The following is a 14,241-nucleotide window of genomic DNA, read 5'->3' as shown; positions in this document are numbered from 1 at the left end:
ACCGTTGGACACGATAAACTAAAACTTCGTGCTAGGACAAAGAAAATGCATTTTCAAAAATCTATGTGAACATTTTATTTTCAAAGGTTGAAGGAAGATCTTATCTACCAGTTATAAAAATGAAAACCAGTTAGAATTCTAATATGAACATTATTTACATTAGCTTATAAAAATAGATTTGAGGTTAGGAAAAGAATGCTGAACAACTAGTAGTTTGTACTTCCTTTCATTAGGCTAACTCCTTGATTTATCAAGGCTGACCCTGTTTCCTTGGTTAACAATGTCGATGTAAGCCTCTTTAATAGGAAAAAGATAAGGGACCACTGAATTCATCTGTTTCCAAATGAATCCATCTTCATGTACATCACAAATAGCTTAAAAGCAATGTTCTAACCTTTCTGAAGAGTATTGTTGCCACAATTACCGTTATACTATATTAATTTGCAAATTATAAGTAATAACTTTTGCTTATTTGAAAATACACATCTCAAAATGAATAGATCTGAGGAAAACCTACCTATAACTTTGGGCCTTTACTGCACTAGCAAATGATGTTACCCATCTAACACACTTGGAAACTATCTGATAAACTTACATTAAAAGCTCAAAATGCAGTACAATCATCAAATCAGCTAAATAATGAGGAAAATGACCAAAAGTCCCCACCCCCACAGGCTGGGGATGTGGTTTAGTGGTATAGTACTTCTCTAGCATGTACGAGGGGCCAGGGTTCAATACACAGCACCATAGAAAGATTCTAACCCCCCTCAAAGTTTACAATTTAAATCGACCTTTTCATGTTTGGACAAGGTTCCGTGGGGCAGCATTCCCTTCAGAGTCCATTAAAATGATAGTTCCCAAATGCAGGGTATGAGAAAAGCTAAGGACAATGGAGTGACCTTCACAAAGCTGCATTTATTCCATCAAAAGAGTCTCTTGTCAGAGTGTCCTTGTATGAAAACAAAACGGTGATCACAGTGATTTTTTTTTTTTTTCCCAAATGACTTGGCAAAATCAATTGGCAACTCTACACCAGAAATTTTTGGAGGTATACTAGTCTATGAAATCCAAAAGTTGGGAACTCCTGCCGTGGAAAAGCCTAATTCTGCAGTTGTTAATAGCTGCTAAGTGAGAAAGAGTTTCTGTGGCCAGATATGTGGAAAATGACACTAGAGAGTTCCCAGGAGTCAATGGCAAGTCCATCCCCTAGACACACTCAGACCAGACCAAAATGAGGTCACAGCTCTTCCAGTAACTCCTCAGGTGAAGCTGGCACTTCAAGAGTCTGGCCCAAGATGCAACCATGGCTAAGGAAATGGTGTATGATCAGCAACATTATCATTACCAAACCTTTAATATCAAATACATCTTTGTACATCATAACTAATTATAAAACAAACTCCAAAACTCCATAAAACCAGTAAGGTAAAAGCCCTTACAGAGAATCATATAAACTTTGGACGTCATCAGGCTTGATTTCAGGAAGTCATTGTTTGTGGATACAAATTATTTATAAAACAATATGGTATAAACGAATCTGAATTGTACAACACGGAGGCTACGATGGCCCACCCATTCTCTTCTAAAGTTCATTCCCATTCACACACTTGTGCTGCTGGAGCCTGTGTTTCCTGGAAGACTCCAGCTGCTTTGCTCTCAGCCACCGTTCTCTTGACAGTGTCGTCTGACCGGCACTCAGGGACAGAAACCTGGTTTGAAATTTTAAAATTACCCAGTTAGTCAGGATTAGCTTCAAGGCTGAAGAACTAGGAAAGCTTTGAAAGCCCATCAGGAGACAAGATCATATGGTTGCTACACATGAGCAAAGCTGAGTGTGACCTTGCAAAGAAATCCCAAGAGACAGAATTAGAGGGTAGCTCGCTCTCAAAAGCTTAGAAAACAAGCCTGTTCTGCTGAGATCACAGGTAAATGTGAACCCCTCAATAAGCACTTTTTTAAATTGGGTATTCTTTCTATAAATTCTCTTTATTATTATTTTTAATGTCCTGATGGCAGTTCCCTCCCAGCCTCTCCCCATCACTTTCCCTCTGCACCCCCACTACTTCTTTTCCAGTCAGGAAAGGGCAGGCCTCCCATGGAGATCAACCAAACATGGCATATCAAGCTGCAGTGAGACAAAAGCCTCAGCGGCACTGTTAGGAGTCCCACAAGAAGACCAAGCTACACATCTGTAACATGTATGCAGCGGGCCTAGGTCAGTTCCCTAGCTGTCAGTTCGGTCTCTGTGAGCTCCTAGGAGCCCAGGTTAGTTGGTTCTGTGGGATTTCTTACGGTGTCCTTGAGCCCTCTGGCTCCTAAAGTCTTCCCTCCCCATCTTCTACAGCATTCCCAGAGCTCCACCTAGTGGCTTTTCTTTTCATTTGACTTTTTCATGTCTGCATGTGTTTGTGGGAAGCCCAAGGCTGACATCAGGACTCTTCCTCCAGCACTCCGTGCCTTATTCCTTGAGGAAGGGTCTCTTAATTGAACCCAGGGCTGGGTGGTATGACTAGGCGAGTCAGTTTGCTCTGGTAGTCCTCATGGCCACGCATACCCAGATTTTAGGTGGGATCTGAACTTTGGTCCTTAGGCAAAAGCTTTAGCCATCTGCTCAACCCTAGAAGGTGTCTTTGAAGGAAAAGTTCCTTTGTTTTTAAAATTCTGCCTCAGATACTGTTGAATAAATCAGAACTGCACACAGCCAACAGAAAAGGGATTATGAGGCTAGGTGGTAGTGACACACACCTTTAATCCCAGAGGCAGGCAGATCTCTGTGACCCAGCCTGGTCTACAAAGTGAGTTCCAGGACAGCCAGAGCTGTTACACGAAGAAACCCTGTGTCAGCAACCACAAGGGAAAAGAAAAGGGGATTATGGATGAGCACTACTTACCGCGCCACCACGAGCAACTGGTGGAGATCATCAGCTGTGATACTCTGAGGATCATTTTTACGCATTTCCACAAAATCATCTTCAACCGCCTTTATCAAAAGAGTAATAATATATTTGTGAAAGTATTCCTTCAAAAAGTGCATTTCAAACTATTTCCTTATTTTTGTAAAGAAAAAGAAACCTAGTCCTTGACTGAAGTAAAAATAGATGGACAAATGAAGCGAGATGGGTAAAAAAACAACAACAAAATTTAACCCCATTACAAAATGCAGCATAGAACACTTTCTACATGCAGCTCAGCCCCGTGTGAGAACGCAAACAAGCACAGAAGCCAGCATCTTCTGGAGTGTGATGCCATCAAAGAGGAAGAGACTCGAGAGAAGACGGCACAACCAGAGTTGCCGTAGTGCACACCTGTGATCCAGTATTCAGAAAGCTGAGGGACATTACAGCAGAAGACAATGGCTGGAGTCAGCTCCAGCCAACTCTGGAGACTTCCAGTAACATAGGGATCGTTTATGCAAGAAAAACAAGTGGCTCTTGTAAGAATGCTGAGTTCTGTAACAATTCACATTGTTTTGTTTTCACACTCCACACCCCACCTCAGGTGTTGTCCTTGAAAACCAACAGCCTGGCAGCCACTGGAACAGCAGAATAGGCAGGGCTGACGTTCCTTTAATGTACCATTCACAAAGAACTGCTGCTACTCAGATCTGCAAGGCTGTCTTTACCCAATCAAACTTGAAGCCCATTATAAATGTTCTACTATTGTTACCATTAATAGCTTGCTGTGCTTGCTATATAAATTAAGCTCTGGAAAGGGTTATATACATGCACAATTATGTGCCGCTCCATAGCGCATGCAAAATCTGGTACTGGCCAGTTCCAAGCACCTACTGGGGCTCTCGAGCATGCATCACTCTTGGATAAGGGGGGACCACTGTTAGAAAGAACTAGAGGAGGACATGTACACAATGCCTCACCAAGTAGAGACTATCAATAAGAAGAAAACAATGTTTAAAAAGAAGCAAATAGGATGCCGGGCGGTGGTGGCGCACGCCTTTAATCCCAGCACTCGGGAGGCAGAGCCAGGCGGATCTCTGTGAGTTCGAGGCCAGCCTGGTCTACAGAGCAAAATACAGGACAGGCACCAAAAACTACAGAGAAACCCTGTCTCGAAAAACCAAAAAAAAAAAAAAAAAAAAAAAAAGAAGCAAATAGGAAATCCTATACATAAAAAATAAGGTAACTAACAGCAATAACAAATTGCTAGGTATAGAAGATTTGAGCAGGCACAAAAATCAACCAACCAACTTCAAGACAGGTAAACAAAGAAAATAAGGGAAGTGATCAGAGCTCCAAAGACCTGAGGTTCAAGACGGGGGCATGGGGTGAGAGCTTTAAACCCAGCGCTTAGGAGGCAGGGGCAGGCAGAGCCCTTTTCTGTTTTTTAAATGGGAGCTCAGTGGCAGGTGCTTAATCCCGAGAAGGCCCTGGGTTTGAAAGTCAGCACCATAAATCAACTAATAAACGGAAGGGCGAAGGGAGGACAGTCCCAGATAAAAGCTTGAAGAAGCTGTTGTCACAGAAGACACACCCTCAAGTGACACTAAAGGGTCCTTCAGGGGGGACAGAAAGCCTTGGTAGAGGCGACACACAGGGATATGCCGGCCAGTGTAAAACTAAGCATGGCGGTGTCTGCCCATAAGCCCACGTCCCTAAGTCTAAAGCCAGCTTGGGCTACATGGTAAAACCACAGATGACTCAGAAATGCAACAAAATCGCATTTTCTTGCTTAACCTTTCCCCTCTGGTTTGAAAGACAATTGCACAATGTGATAATTATGTGTTATGGGTATACAACATACAAGGATATAATCTGTGAAATAACATGAAAGAGGCAATGAAGAACTGATTGGAAAGGAGCACATTTTCATGCATTAATGTAGTTAAATCATCTGCTAATCCTAAACAGACCAAAGCAACTGCTCATTCCAAGGCTCAAAAACTAACTTGATGAGGTAGGAGCTAGAAACAGAATGCCTGCTGCACTGATATACAAAGGAACTGGTTTTGATCCCCAGTGCTGAAATAACTAAACCAACCAAAAAAAAAAAAAAAAAAAAAAAAAAAAAAAAAGCAATTCAAATGCAGAAAGGCAGGAGGCAGCTGAGTAAAAGGACAGAGAATGAATCCCTTTTAAACAGAAGATAACCATAATAAAGACTAGAGACGGCAAACGCCAACTTTACCTTACAGGTAACTGCAGTAAAGTCACATTGAGTGAACCCCAAAACTCAGCACAGGATTTCTGGCTGCGACGAAGGCATACCTTGGTGACGTCATCTGATATGCTGTAGTCCAGAAACCTCAGGAGGGTCAGGTAGATGCGGAACTTGTTGAGCACAGCCGGGAGCACAGCCGCCAGAAGACCGTTCATGTACTCCTCCATGTTGGGTGGGATCAGCTGGGGCTGTAAGTGAATCTGGCAGTCTGCCTGGAAGAGGAAGATGAACTGATTTCCAAGTTCCTACATTCCATAGCCTACATTCTAGAGGATGCAGCTCTCAACTTGTCAGGGAATTAGAAAACACCATGTTTAAGGAGGGGGATATTTTTAAAATCTTAATGTACTCAATGTCTGACTGGATCATAAAAGACACGAAACCAGCGCAACGTGACAAGATCATCTTCTTTGAGTCAGGCTAGCCTTGAACTCAGCAGAGGACCATCTGAGATGGGTAGGGCTCAACCAGTAGGGAGGCTTGCTGCCAAGCCTGATGTGAGGACCTGAGCTTGATCCCCAAGACCCACATGGTGGATGGAGAGAACGGACTCCTTTCAAGTTGTCCTCCAACCTTGACACAACAGCCACTGCACATGCACGCATGCATCACATGACCAGCAGGGGGAAAAGGGACAAAGGAAGTAAGAACAGCAGTCTGGATTATTAAGGGGAATTAGCTTCTCTTTATTTCTAGATATGAGAGGTTCTCCTACCAGTAGCTTTGGTTATCTTGTGATTTCTTGGTTCTTAATAGTTATAAATTTTTACATTGAGGTAAAAAGAAATAACAGATTCCCTTGTTAATAATTAGCAGCTACAATCTCCTTTTTTGTAATCTGCTGATGGAATTCAGAGCCCTATATAAGATAGGTAAGTGCTTTCCCACTGAGCTGCACTGAGGTAGGAGGGAGGTCTTGCTATGCTGCCCAGGAAGGATGTGACTTTACCTTCCAACCTCAGTCTCCTCCGTGTACAGATCACAGGCATGGACTGATACTCCAGGCTAACCCACAATTCATAAACAAATGCAACTTACTGAAATAGTAAGAAGTGCTGGGCTACGGGGATGGCTCAGGCTGTAGAAGCAGACATACATAGAGTGCACACCTTTGTGGGGCTGAAGAGATGGTGCGGCGATTGAGAACACTGACTGCTCCACAGAGGACAGAGTTTGCACCCTGGCACATACTGGGTGGCTTACAAATGCATTTAACTTGGGCTCCAAGCCAAACTTCCAAGCCCCAGTTCTGGTTTCTGTGGGTATGAATGAGCACAGGCACACACCCACACTGATAAAACAGCACCACTTGGCGCTGAAGAGCTGGCGCAGTGGTGAGGAGCACGTGCCGTGCGCTTGCAGAAGATGGAGGAGGCTGGTTTCTAGCACCCACATGGTGATTCTCAGCCAACCCTAAATCCAGTTCCAGGGGATCAAATACCCTCTTCTGTCCTCCATGGGCACCAGGGCACAAAAATGGTGAGCACACATACATACATGCACATAAAACATTCACACACATAAAATATTAAAAAAAATAAAATGTGTGACACACACATAAAACGTGTGTTTTGGGGTTGGTTTTTTTTGTTTGTTTAAGACAAGGTCTCTCTCTTTCTATGTAGTCCTGGCTGTCCTGGAGCTTACTATGTAGAACAGCTGATCTCCAACTCACAGAGATCTGCCTGCCTCTGCCTCCGGAGTGCTGTAAGAAGTATACCACACACCTGGCCCAAAAAATAAATCTTTTAAGACAAAAAAAAAAAAAAAAAAAAGAAAGAAAAAGAAAAGCACACAGCATGAAATCCCTAGAATCTATATAGAAATGATGGGTGTGGTGGTTTACCCTTGTAATCCCGGTGACTGGAGGAGAGACAGGTGAATCTGGGGCCTGCTGGACAGTCAGACCAGCCTACTTGGCTAGGTGCAGGCCAGTAAGAGACCCTGTCTCAAAATGCAAGGGGTATGGTTCCCAAGAAACAACACTGGCCTCGACACACACACCTGCACACACAGACAATATAAAAGTGGACAAAGTGACAAGAATCTTGGCACTGTAACCTCCCTCCACTCAACCACGAGCCATCATACCGGGAGTAGTGACCTCCCCTCGGATGTGATGAGAACATTGATGTTGCACGGGAACTCCATCTGGTGGTAACTGAAGTCATAATCCACCTTCTGCCAGGTGATCAGGTTGCTCAGGGCAGTCACATTATGAACACCTGGAAGAGCAAGACTGTCACTGGCAGTGATATGATTTCAATCACCTACGCAAATCAGCTAGGCTGACACGGACCCTAAGACATGTGGTTTTCTGCCGCTTAAATAAAGGGACGGTGGCTGACAATTGAACAAGTGCTATGTCAGTAAGCAGATATTAACTAGATTTACTAAGCACCATAGATAGCATTAGGTCAACTTGAACTTTCTGGAGCCAAAACTCATCAAATCTAACGCCAGACACAGAGTGGGACTCTGGCAAGTTCATTACTTCCTAGGTTATGGCTGTGATAAGAGGTTGTTGGGTTTTCCCAATTTATATATATTTGGGGACAGGATTTAATGAAGCCCAGGCTAGCCTTGAACTTCTAGTTCTCCTGCTGCTCAAGTGAAGGGATGCAGGTGGGTGCCACCGCCCTGGATACCCTGACCTTACAGATTCCCAGGCCTCCCTTTTCACCTACTTTTAATGCCTCACCCTCACCCCAGCAGCGTCACCTGCATTCTGTCACTTGGACACGATCTAGCATGCTTTCTTGTCATTTTTTTAACATGTTCCATCACTGAGCTTCGTTTAAACCATATGACTTTTTTCTCCAGAAAGGATAAAAACTGTTTATGGGATGTATAATTTTTTTATTTTTATTTTTATTTTTTTATTTTTTTTGGTTTTTCGAGACAGGGTTTCTCTGTGTAGCTTTGCACCTTTCCTGGAACTCACGTTGTAGCCCAGGCTGGCCTGGAACTCACAGAGATCCGCCCGGCTCTGCCTCCTGAGTGCTGGGATTAAAGGCGTGTGCCACCACCGCCCGGCTGTATAAAATATTACATTAAATCCTTTCTATCCTTTTTTGAGCTGAAAGGCAACTAACAGAATGTCATAATAAAACAGTTGGTGTACACAGTTTGTAGTACATGCCTTAGTTAAGTGCATATTTTAAAAGTATCTGTTAAATGTAAGTTTACCTTAGAAGCCACTGCTAGATCTGGCTAAACAGAGCGAAGCGACAAGAGGACAGGAAGTGTCTGCATGCGTACCTGGGGTATCCAACTGCCCTTGTTCTAAAAGAGTTTCATCAATGACCAGGGACGTGTTGTTGGGCAGCTGGAGGAGACCACTGACCAATCGATTGGCTGTATAGTCTTTGTGGGGAATGAATTTCAACTGGTTCATGTTTTCTATCGTCATCTGCAGACGAAAAGACTGAAACAGAAATTGTAATGAGCAAGGATCCAAGTTTCTCTATGAAAAAAAATACACAAAGACACATATTTGGAGTCAAAACATTTGTGTTTCACATGGTATGATCTCATTTCTAAGGGAAAACAAAATGGTCTCTGCAGCTCTTAGAAACTGGCCACAGTACAATCCACAATCCATGCTTCTTACAGCTGCTTGTTCTCCGTTTTCAGCTGGCCTGGGGCATGCTGGAGAGATAAGACCAGCCACAAACACAAAGAAAAAAAATTTTTTTCGAGTCTTGATGAATAATTTTTACTCTGAAACAAGTGCTAGACAGCCAAGATTCAAACATCAGATACTCAGAAGCTGAACTTCACTAAGCCCCAGGAGCTAGTAAAACACAAGAATTGTTGACCTTATTCACTGAGGCCAGAGAAAAGGCTCTGTGAATTGAAATGCTACTCCTTTAACCTAGACCACTGCATGACACTGCAGCCCTCACTACCAACACTCCAGCCAGAGCGTGGACCCTCCACATCCCTGCCTCCAGCCTCCACCACACTCAACACTCTCCTAGACCCCTCTACTCATGCATGTTCCAGCCTTCAGAAAAGCACAGGGTGGGAAAGTCTGTGGAAGAAGGAAGATTATAGCTGAAATTTAAGAGAATTTTAAATACTTTAGCTTAATTATTCTTAGAAAGGAGGGCAGGAATTCTTTACAGATATAGATGAAATCCCAGAAGAGGCAAGGCTTGTCCAAAAAGGTAGCTGGCTGCAGAGATAGCTCAGTGGTTAAAAACACTTGTTCTTGTGGAGGACCTGGGGGGCATTCCCAGCATCCATACGGTGGCTCACAACTGTCCATAACTCCAGTTCCAGGGGACCCAACACCCTCTTTTGACCTCCATGGGCACCAGGCATGTGCGTGCTGCACAGACATACATGCAAGGTAAACACTCATATACATCAAAGTTTTAACTCTTAAAACAAACAAAACAAAGGAGTGGCCATGTGCTGGGGCTAAGGCCGACTCTGCCACCGAACCACAAGCAGGACAGTAACTAGCAGTAAAAGATGAACGCTCCTTAGAGAGAAGAGCATTGACAAAGGGCCTGGTGCCAGGACGTAGAGTGATGACAGAGGAGACAGGGTCAGTGAAAAGCTAAACAAGCAAAAGTGACCAGAACAAATGCAAACACCTGCCACACTGGCACCTCTAAGACCCTTGCTCCACCCTCTCCCATGTCAAAAAGTAGCCTGTGTCCTCCCTCAGTGTGCCAAGAACCTCTGGCCTCACAACTGAGATCTGGATGGCCTTTGGCGCCACCTTGTGTCTGAGGACTGGTACTACACCAGCGTCTTTGCTGGCTGGCATCCCTTATAAGCCATGCTGTTCCTTACTGCCTGCTTGTCCTCCATGTAGGAAGACATGACCCCAGGCAGCCACCAGGTCTGCTCCAGAAACATCCATGGTGTCTCAGACCCTTCTGGGTAGATGGGCATATAGGCACTGCCAGTGTCTAGTATCCCATTTCAAGAGCTTCATTGTTCTGCCGTGAATCTTTAAAGCACAGACCAACAGTTACTTTCTTGATCTTGTACCACAAAACCATAAAACTCAGAGAACCTATTTCAGGAGTTGTGGGCTTAGGGAGCTGCTAAGACCCTATTACAGAGTTTATGAATGAAAGTCACACATTTACCCTCATTCTTTCAAAACGGAAGACAGAATGATTTTTACCATAGAGAATGAGCAAACTCCAACAGGCTTTCAGATACTACCCCAGCTATCACCTAAGAAACACACCAGATCAAAACACACCACCACAGGTGCAAATGTGGAAACGGACTAGAAAAATCTAGGGGTCTCCTATTAATTTAGAAATCTAAGAGCTTGGCAAAATGCAATACAATGTCAGTTCTATCACTATTTTGATAAATATAACAAATCATTCAACAGGTCTTCAGTTTTAATCACTAATGTCAGAAATTAGTGAAAGCAAGTTGAATAAGTGGTCCCAAGTCCTCAGGACTCTGCTGCTTCTGCAAGGCCTGAAGTACAGACTGGACAGGCTGCTCAGTGAAGAATCTGGCTTCACTTTTTTTCTTTTTCAAGACAGGGTTTCTCTGTGTAGTTTTGGTGCCTGTCCTGGATCTCGCTCTGTAGACCAAGCTGGCCTCAAACTCAGAGATCTGCCTGGCTCTGCCTCCTGAGGCTGGGATTAAAGGTGTGCATCACCACCGCCCGGCCTGGCTTCACTTTTTAAGTCCCAAAGAAGTGGCCAGCATTTTTAGTTACACAGCTCATCAGAGCAATTCCCCTATCCCCGAGATCCCGACACACAAATGGTGCGTTCCAGATGCTTCCAAACAGCAACTAACCCTAGGGCATGAAGACGGTCTCCTTTATTACTTCAGCTGAGAAAACTGAGCTCATATAATTTAGGCTTATTTAGATTTCAAGTTTAATATGCACACAAAGGACCAAACTGAAGGACCAAACTGGCAGTGGCAGGAAGCATGATCTTAAGGGAGTCACTGGCATTGCATTAATTTTTAGATTCACAAATCTGTGCTGGGCCAATCAGTGTGAACACTGAGAGTACATTTTAAATTCTGTCAACTGGCAGGTATCGTCCCTTGTAAATGAGATCCACCAGGAACACAAAGTACTTGAGATGATATAAAATAATTGGATTTGTTGTTCATAGTACTTCATAATATTATCTTACTGCTGGAACAAGGTGTTGAATGATCCGATATAGGTGTTCTGTGAAGGTACTATTTTGTGGGCAGCCACTCAGGTTAACTGTAAATTTTCCTAGTGGAAGAACATCTCTTCTTGTATATCTAGGAAAGGGGAAAAGAAAAAGAAAAAACAAAAACAAAACAAAGGTAAGATATTGAAATATCATCATTAGACGCAGAAGCAGGAAGAAATGGCTCAGCGGTTAAGAGCACTGGCTGCTCTTCCAGAAGACCAGGGTTCAATTCCCAGACCCCACATGACAGCTCCCAACCATCTGTAACTCCAGTTCCAGGGAGAATCAGGTGCCCTCTTCTGGCCACCACCGGCACTGCATGCACAGATATGCAGGCAACAGTCACACACATAAAAGTACATTTAATTTTTTTTTGCAGAACATAGGCTATTTTATCTATCAGAACAGCAGCAGTTAAAAATAAAAGCCAATACTTAAACTACTGCTCATTTTTCACCCCTCTCCAAACATTTGGAGGTGGGCTATATTAAGAACTCTGAAGTACAAGTATCCCTTATCCAAAATGCTGAGGCTTGAAGTGCTTCAGAATGTTTGCAGACTTCCCTGGCTAAGCATGCATACTATAAGCTCATAGTTACTGCTTCACAGTTTGACTGAAGCAGTATGCCTGTGGCTCAGTTTACTCAGACTTCCCAGTATTTCAGGCTTTTCCATTAGGGATGGAATAGTCTAACACTGGCAGAGCTCTGCTGTGAACCCTGCTTTCAAGCATTACATATTGTCTTAGATGCCACCAGAAGAAAGGGAAGATTTACAATGGAAAGATGTTTACTACAACAGCATTTACTACATGCACGCACACACACACACACACACACACACACACACACACACACAAAGTGCGAAGATCTAACGTTTTGGGAAATGGTTACAGTATGGCACAAATTTATAATGAAATAGAATACAGTCATTAGAAAGCTTGTGAAGAAGGCAGGGTGTGGTGGCATGTCCTCAATCCCAGCACTCAGGAAACAGAGGCAAAAGGATCTCTATATGAGTTCCAGGCCAGGTCTATAGTGATACCCTACCTCAAAAAAGTATTATGGTGGGAAAATGGAGCTAACTAAATACTGAATGTGAAAAGCAAGATAAGGATCTGTGCTTCAACCACAACTGACAGATCCACATTAGTAAACACAACACACGGACCTAAACCAAAGAACAGGCACAGGTGGTAAAGGGAAGGGGCTGTCTGTCAAGTGAGAGCAGGCAACGTCCTTTCTGTTAGCAGGACACATCATTTTGTAAGCAAAACAAAAAACCTGTCGGGTGGTGGTGGTGCACACCTTTCCTACACTCAGGAGGCAGAGACAGGCAGATTTCTGAGTTTGAGGCCAGTCTGGTCTATAGGGCAAGTTCCAGGACAGCCAGGGCTATACAGAGAAACCCTGTCTCAAAAAGCCAAAAACTAAAAGGGAAAGGGGTGGAGGGGATTAAAGTCAATATACAAATTAAACACACACAAAGACAGGCATCACCATTTTACAAGCAGAGCCAGGAGAAGTAGAATACAAATGGTCCGCGGCTGCCACTCCATGGTAAAGCACATGCCTAGTGTGCACAAGAAAAGATGGGATAGCTCACTTCACTCATCAGGCAGGCCCTGTCTGGTCTTGCCTCTAACGTTTACTAAGAGGACATAATCAAAATGTTCTGTGTGAAAGGTGAAAAAGGAAACTGTATTTAGTGCAACATCTGCATTTGGAACGAAAAATTCCCCTTGAAGATGAACTGATAAACAAGTGAACCCCCAGCTGTTCCCGTCCACTCTTTACCCACACCTCAGCTGTAGTAGAATATGATTTTAAGGTGTGTTACTTTTGTTTAACTCTGTGAAGCTGTGTTACTGTGCCTGTGTAAAACACCTGATGGTCTAATAAAGAACTGAATAGCCAATAGCAAGGCAGGAGAAAGGATAGGTTGGGCTGGCAGGCAGAGAGAATATATAGAGGGAGAACTCTGGGAGAAAAAAAAAAAAAGAGACGGAGGAGTGAAAAGATCTAGAAGGAACCAGAGAAGGGGAGGACATCAGGGGCCAGCCACCCCGCTACACAACCAGCAAGTCATGGAGTAAGAGTAAGATTTACAGAAGTAAGAGAACGGGAAAAGCCCAGAGGCAAAAAGTAGGCAGGATAATTTAAGAGAAGGAAAGCTGGCTAGAAACTAAGCCAAGCTAAGGCCAGGCATTCATAATTAAGAATAAGCCTCCGTGTGTGATTTATCTGGGAGCTGGGTAGCACCCCCAAAGAGCAGAACCAATACTCCTCAGTCCCCACAAAGAGCACAGCACTTACACTGTTGAGATGAGGTGCAGGATAAGGTACTCAGCGGCCAAACTATCTCCCAAGAGCGCGTGAGTGAGGAATCCAAGCAGCTCTGCTCTGACCGGAGACAACTCGGACATGAAACTGGACACAACTGCGGAAGGAAGCAGGCAGGCGGCAGATGAGAGTGTGCACACAGCTCTGCACCAGCTCTCAGTGCAAGAACAGCAAGGAACGCTACAGTTCTAGAGACGATGAGCAAGAACTTAGACTAATGGCCAACAGATGATGCCAATGTTAGGGTAGGCAAGATGGCTCCCGGAATAAAGGCACTTGCCACCAAGTCTGTTGACCTGATGAGCTAAGTTTGATTCCCAAGGACACACACAGCACAAGGAGAGAACTGACTCCTTTAAGATCTCCTCTTCCCTCCACATGCATGCCTTGGCACATGCATGTTCTATCCCTCCTGCCCATAAATAAACGTAATCTAAAAAAATTAAAAAGTGATGCCAATATTGGAACCAAGACATAAACCCTTTGTTCTTGTTTAGGTCTCATTTCAATGACAAGAATCAATGGAAGAGGAAATGGGGCAAAGCCACAGACAT

The 14,241-nt window shown here is 43.8% G+C and overlaps 1 protein-coding gene across 3 annotated transcripts in view; it reads right to left on the bottom strand.

The window, feature by feature from the left end:
- Positions 1-1,335: 1,335 nt before the first annotated feature.
- Mcmbp (minichromosome maintenance complex binding protein) overlaps positions 1,336-14,241 on the bottom strand; it is a 52,412-nt gene continuing 39,506 nt past the window's right edge. For all 3 annotated transcript variants that reach the window (XM_059265941.1, XM_059265933.1, XM_059265948.1), the window contains exons 10-16: positions 13,661-13,784; positions 11,316-11,433; positions 8,437-8,602; positions 7,267-7,400; positions 5,223-5,387; positions 2,892-2,980; positions 1,336-1,709 (exon numbers count right to left, since the gene is read on the bottom strand). In XM_059265941.1, the coding sequence (XP_059121924.1) occupies positions 1,583-1,709; positions 2,892-2,980; positions 5,223-5,387; positions 7,267-7,400; positions 8,437-8,602; positions 11,316-11,433; positions 13,661-13,784 (923 nt within the window). In that variant the 3' untranslated portion in view covers positions 1,336-1,582. The remainder of the gene's footprint in view (positions 1,710-2,891; positions 2,981-5,222; positions 5,388-7,266; positions 7,401-8,436; positions 8,603-11,315; positions 11,434-13,660; positions 13,785-14,241) is intronic.

Source organism: Peromyscus eremicus, chromosome 1 (assembly GCF_949786415.1).
Source record: "Peromyscus eremicus chromosome 1, PerEre_H2_v1, whole genome shotgun sequence".
In the NCBI taxonomy this organism is placed as follows: domain Eukaryota; kingdom Metazoa; phylum Chordata; class Mammalia; order Rodentia; family Cricetidae; genus Peromyscus; species Peromyscus eremicus.
This window is presented reverse-complemented; position numbering and strand designations above follow the sequence as displayed.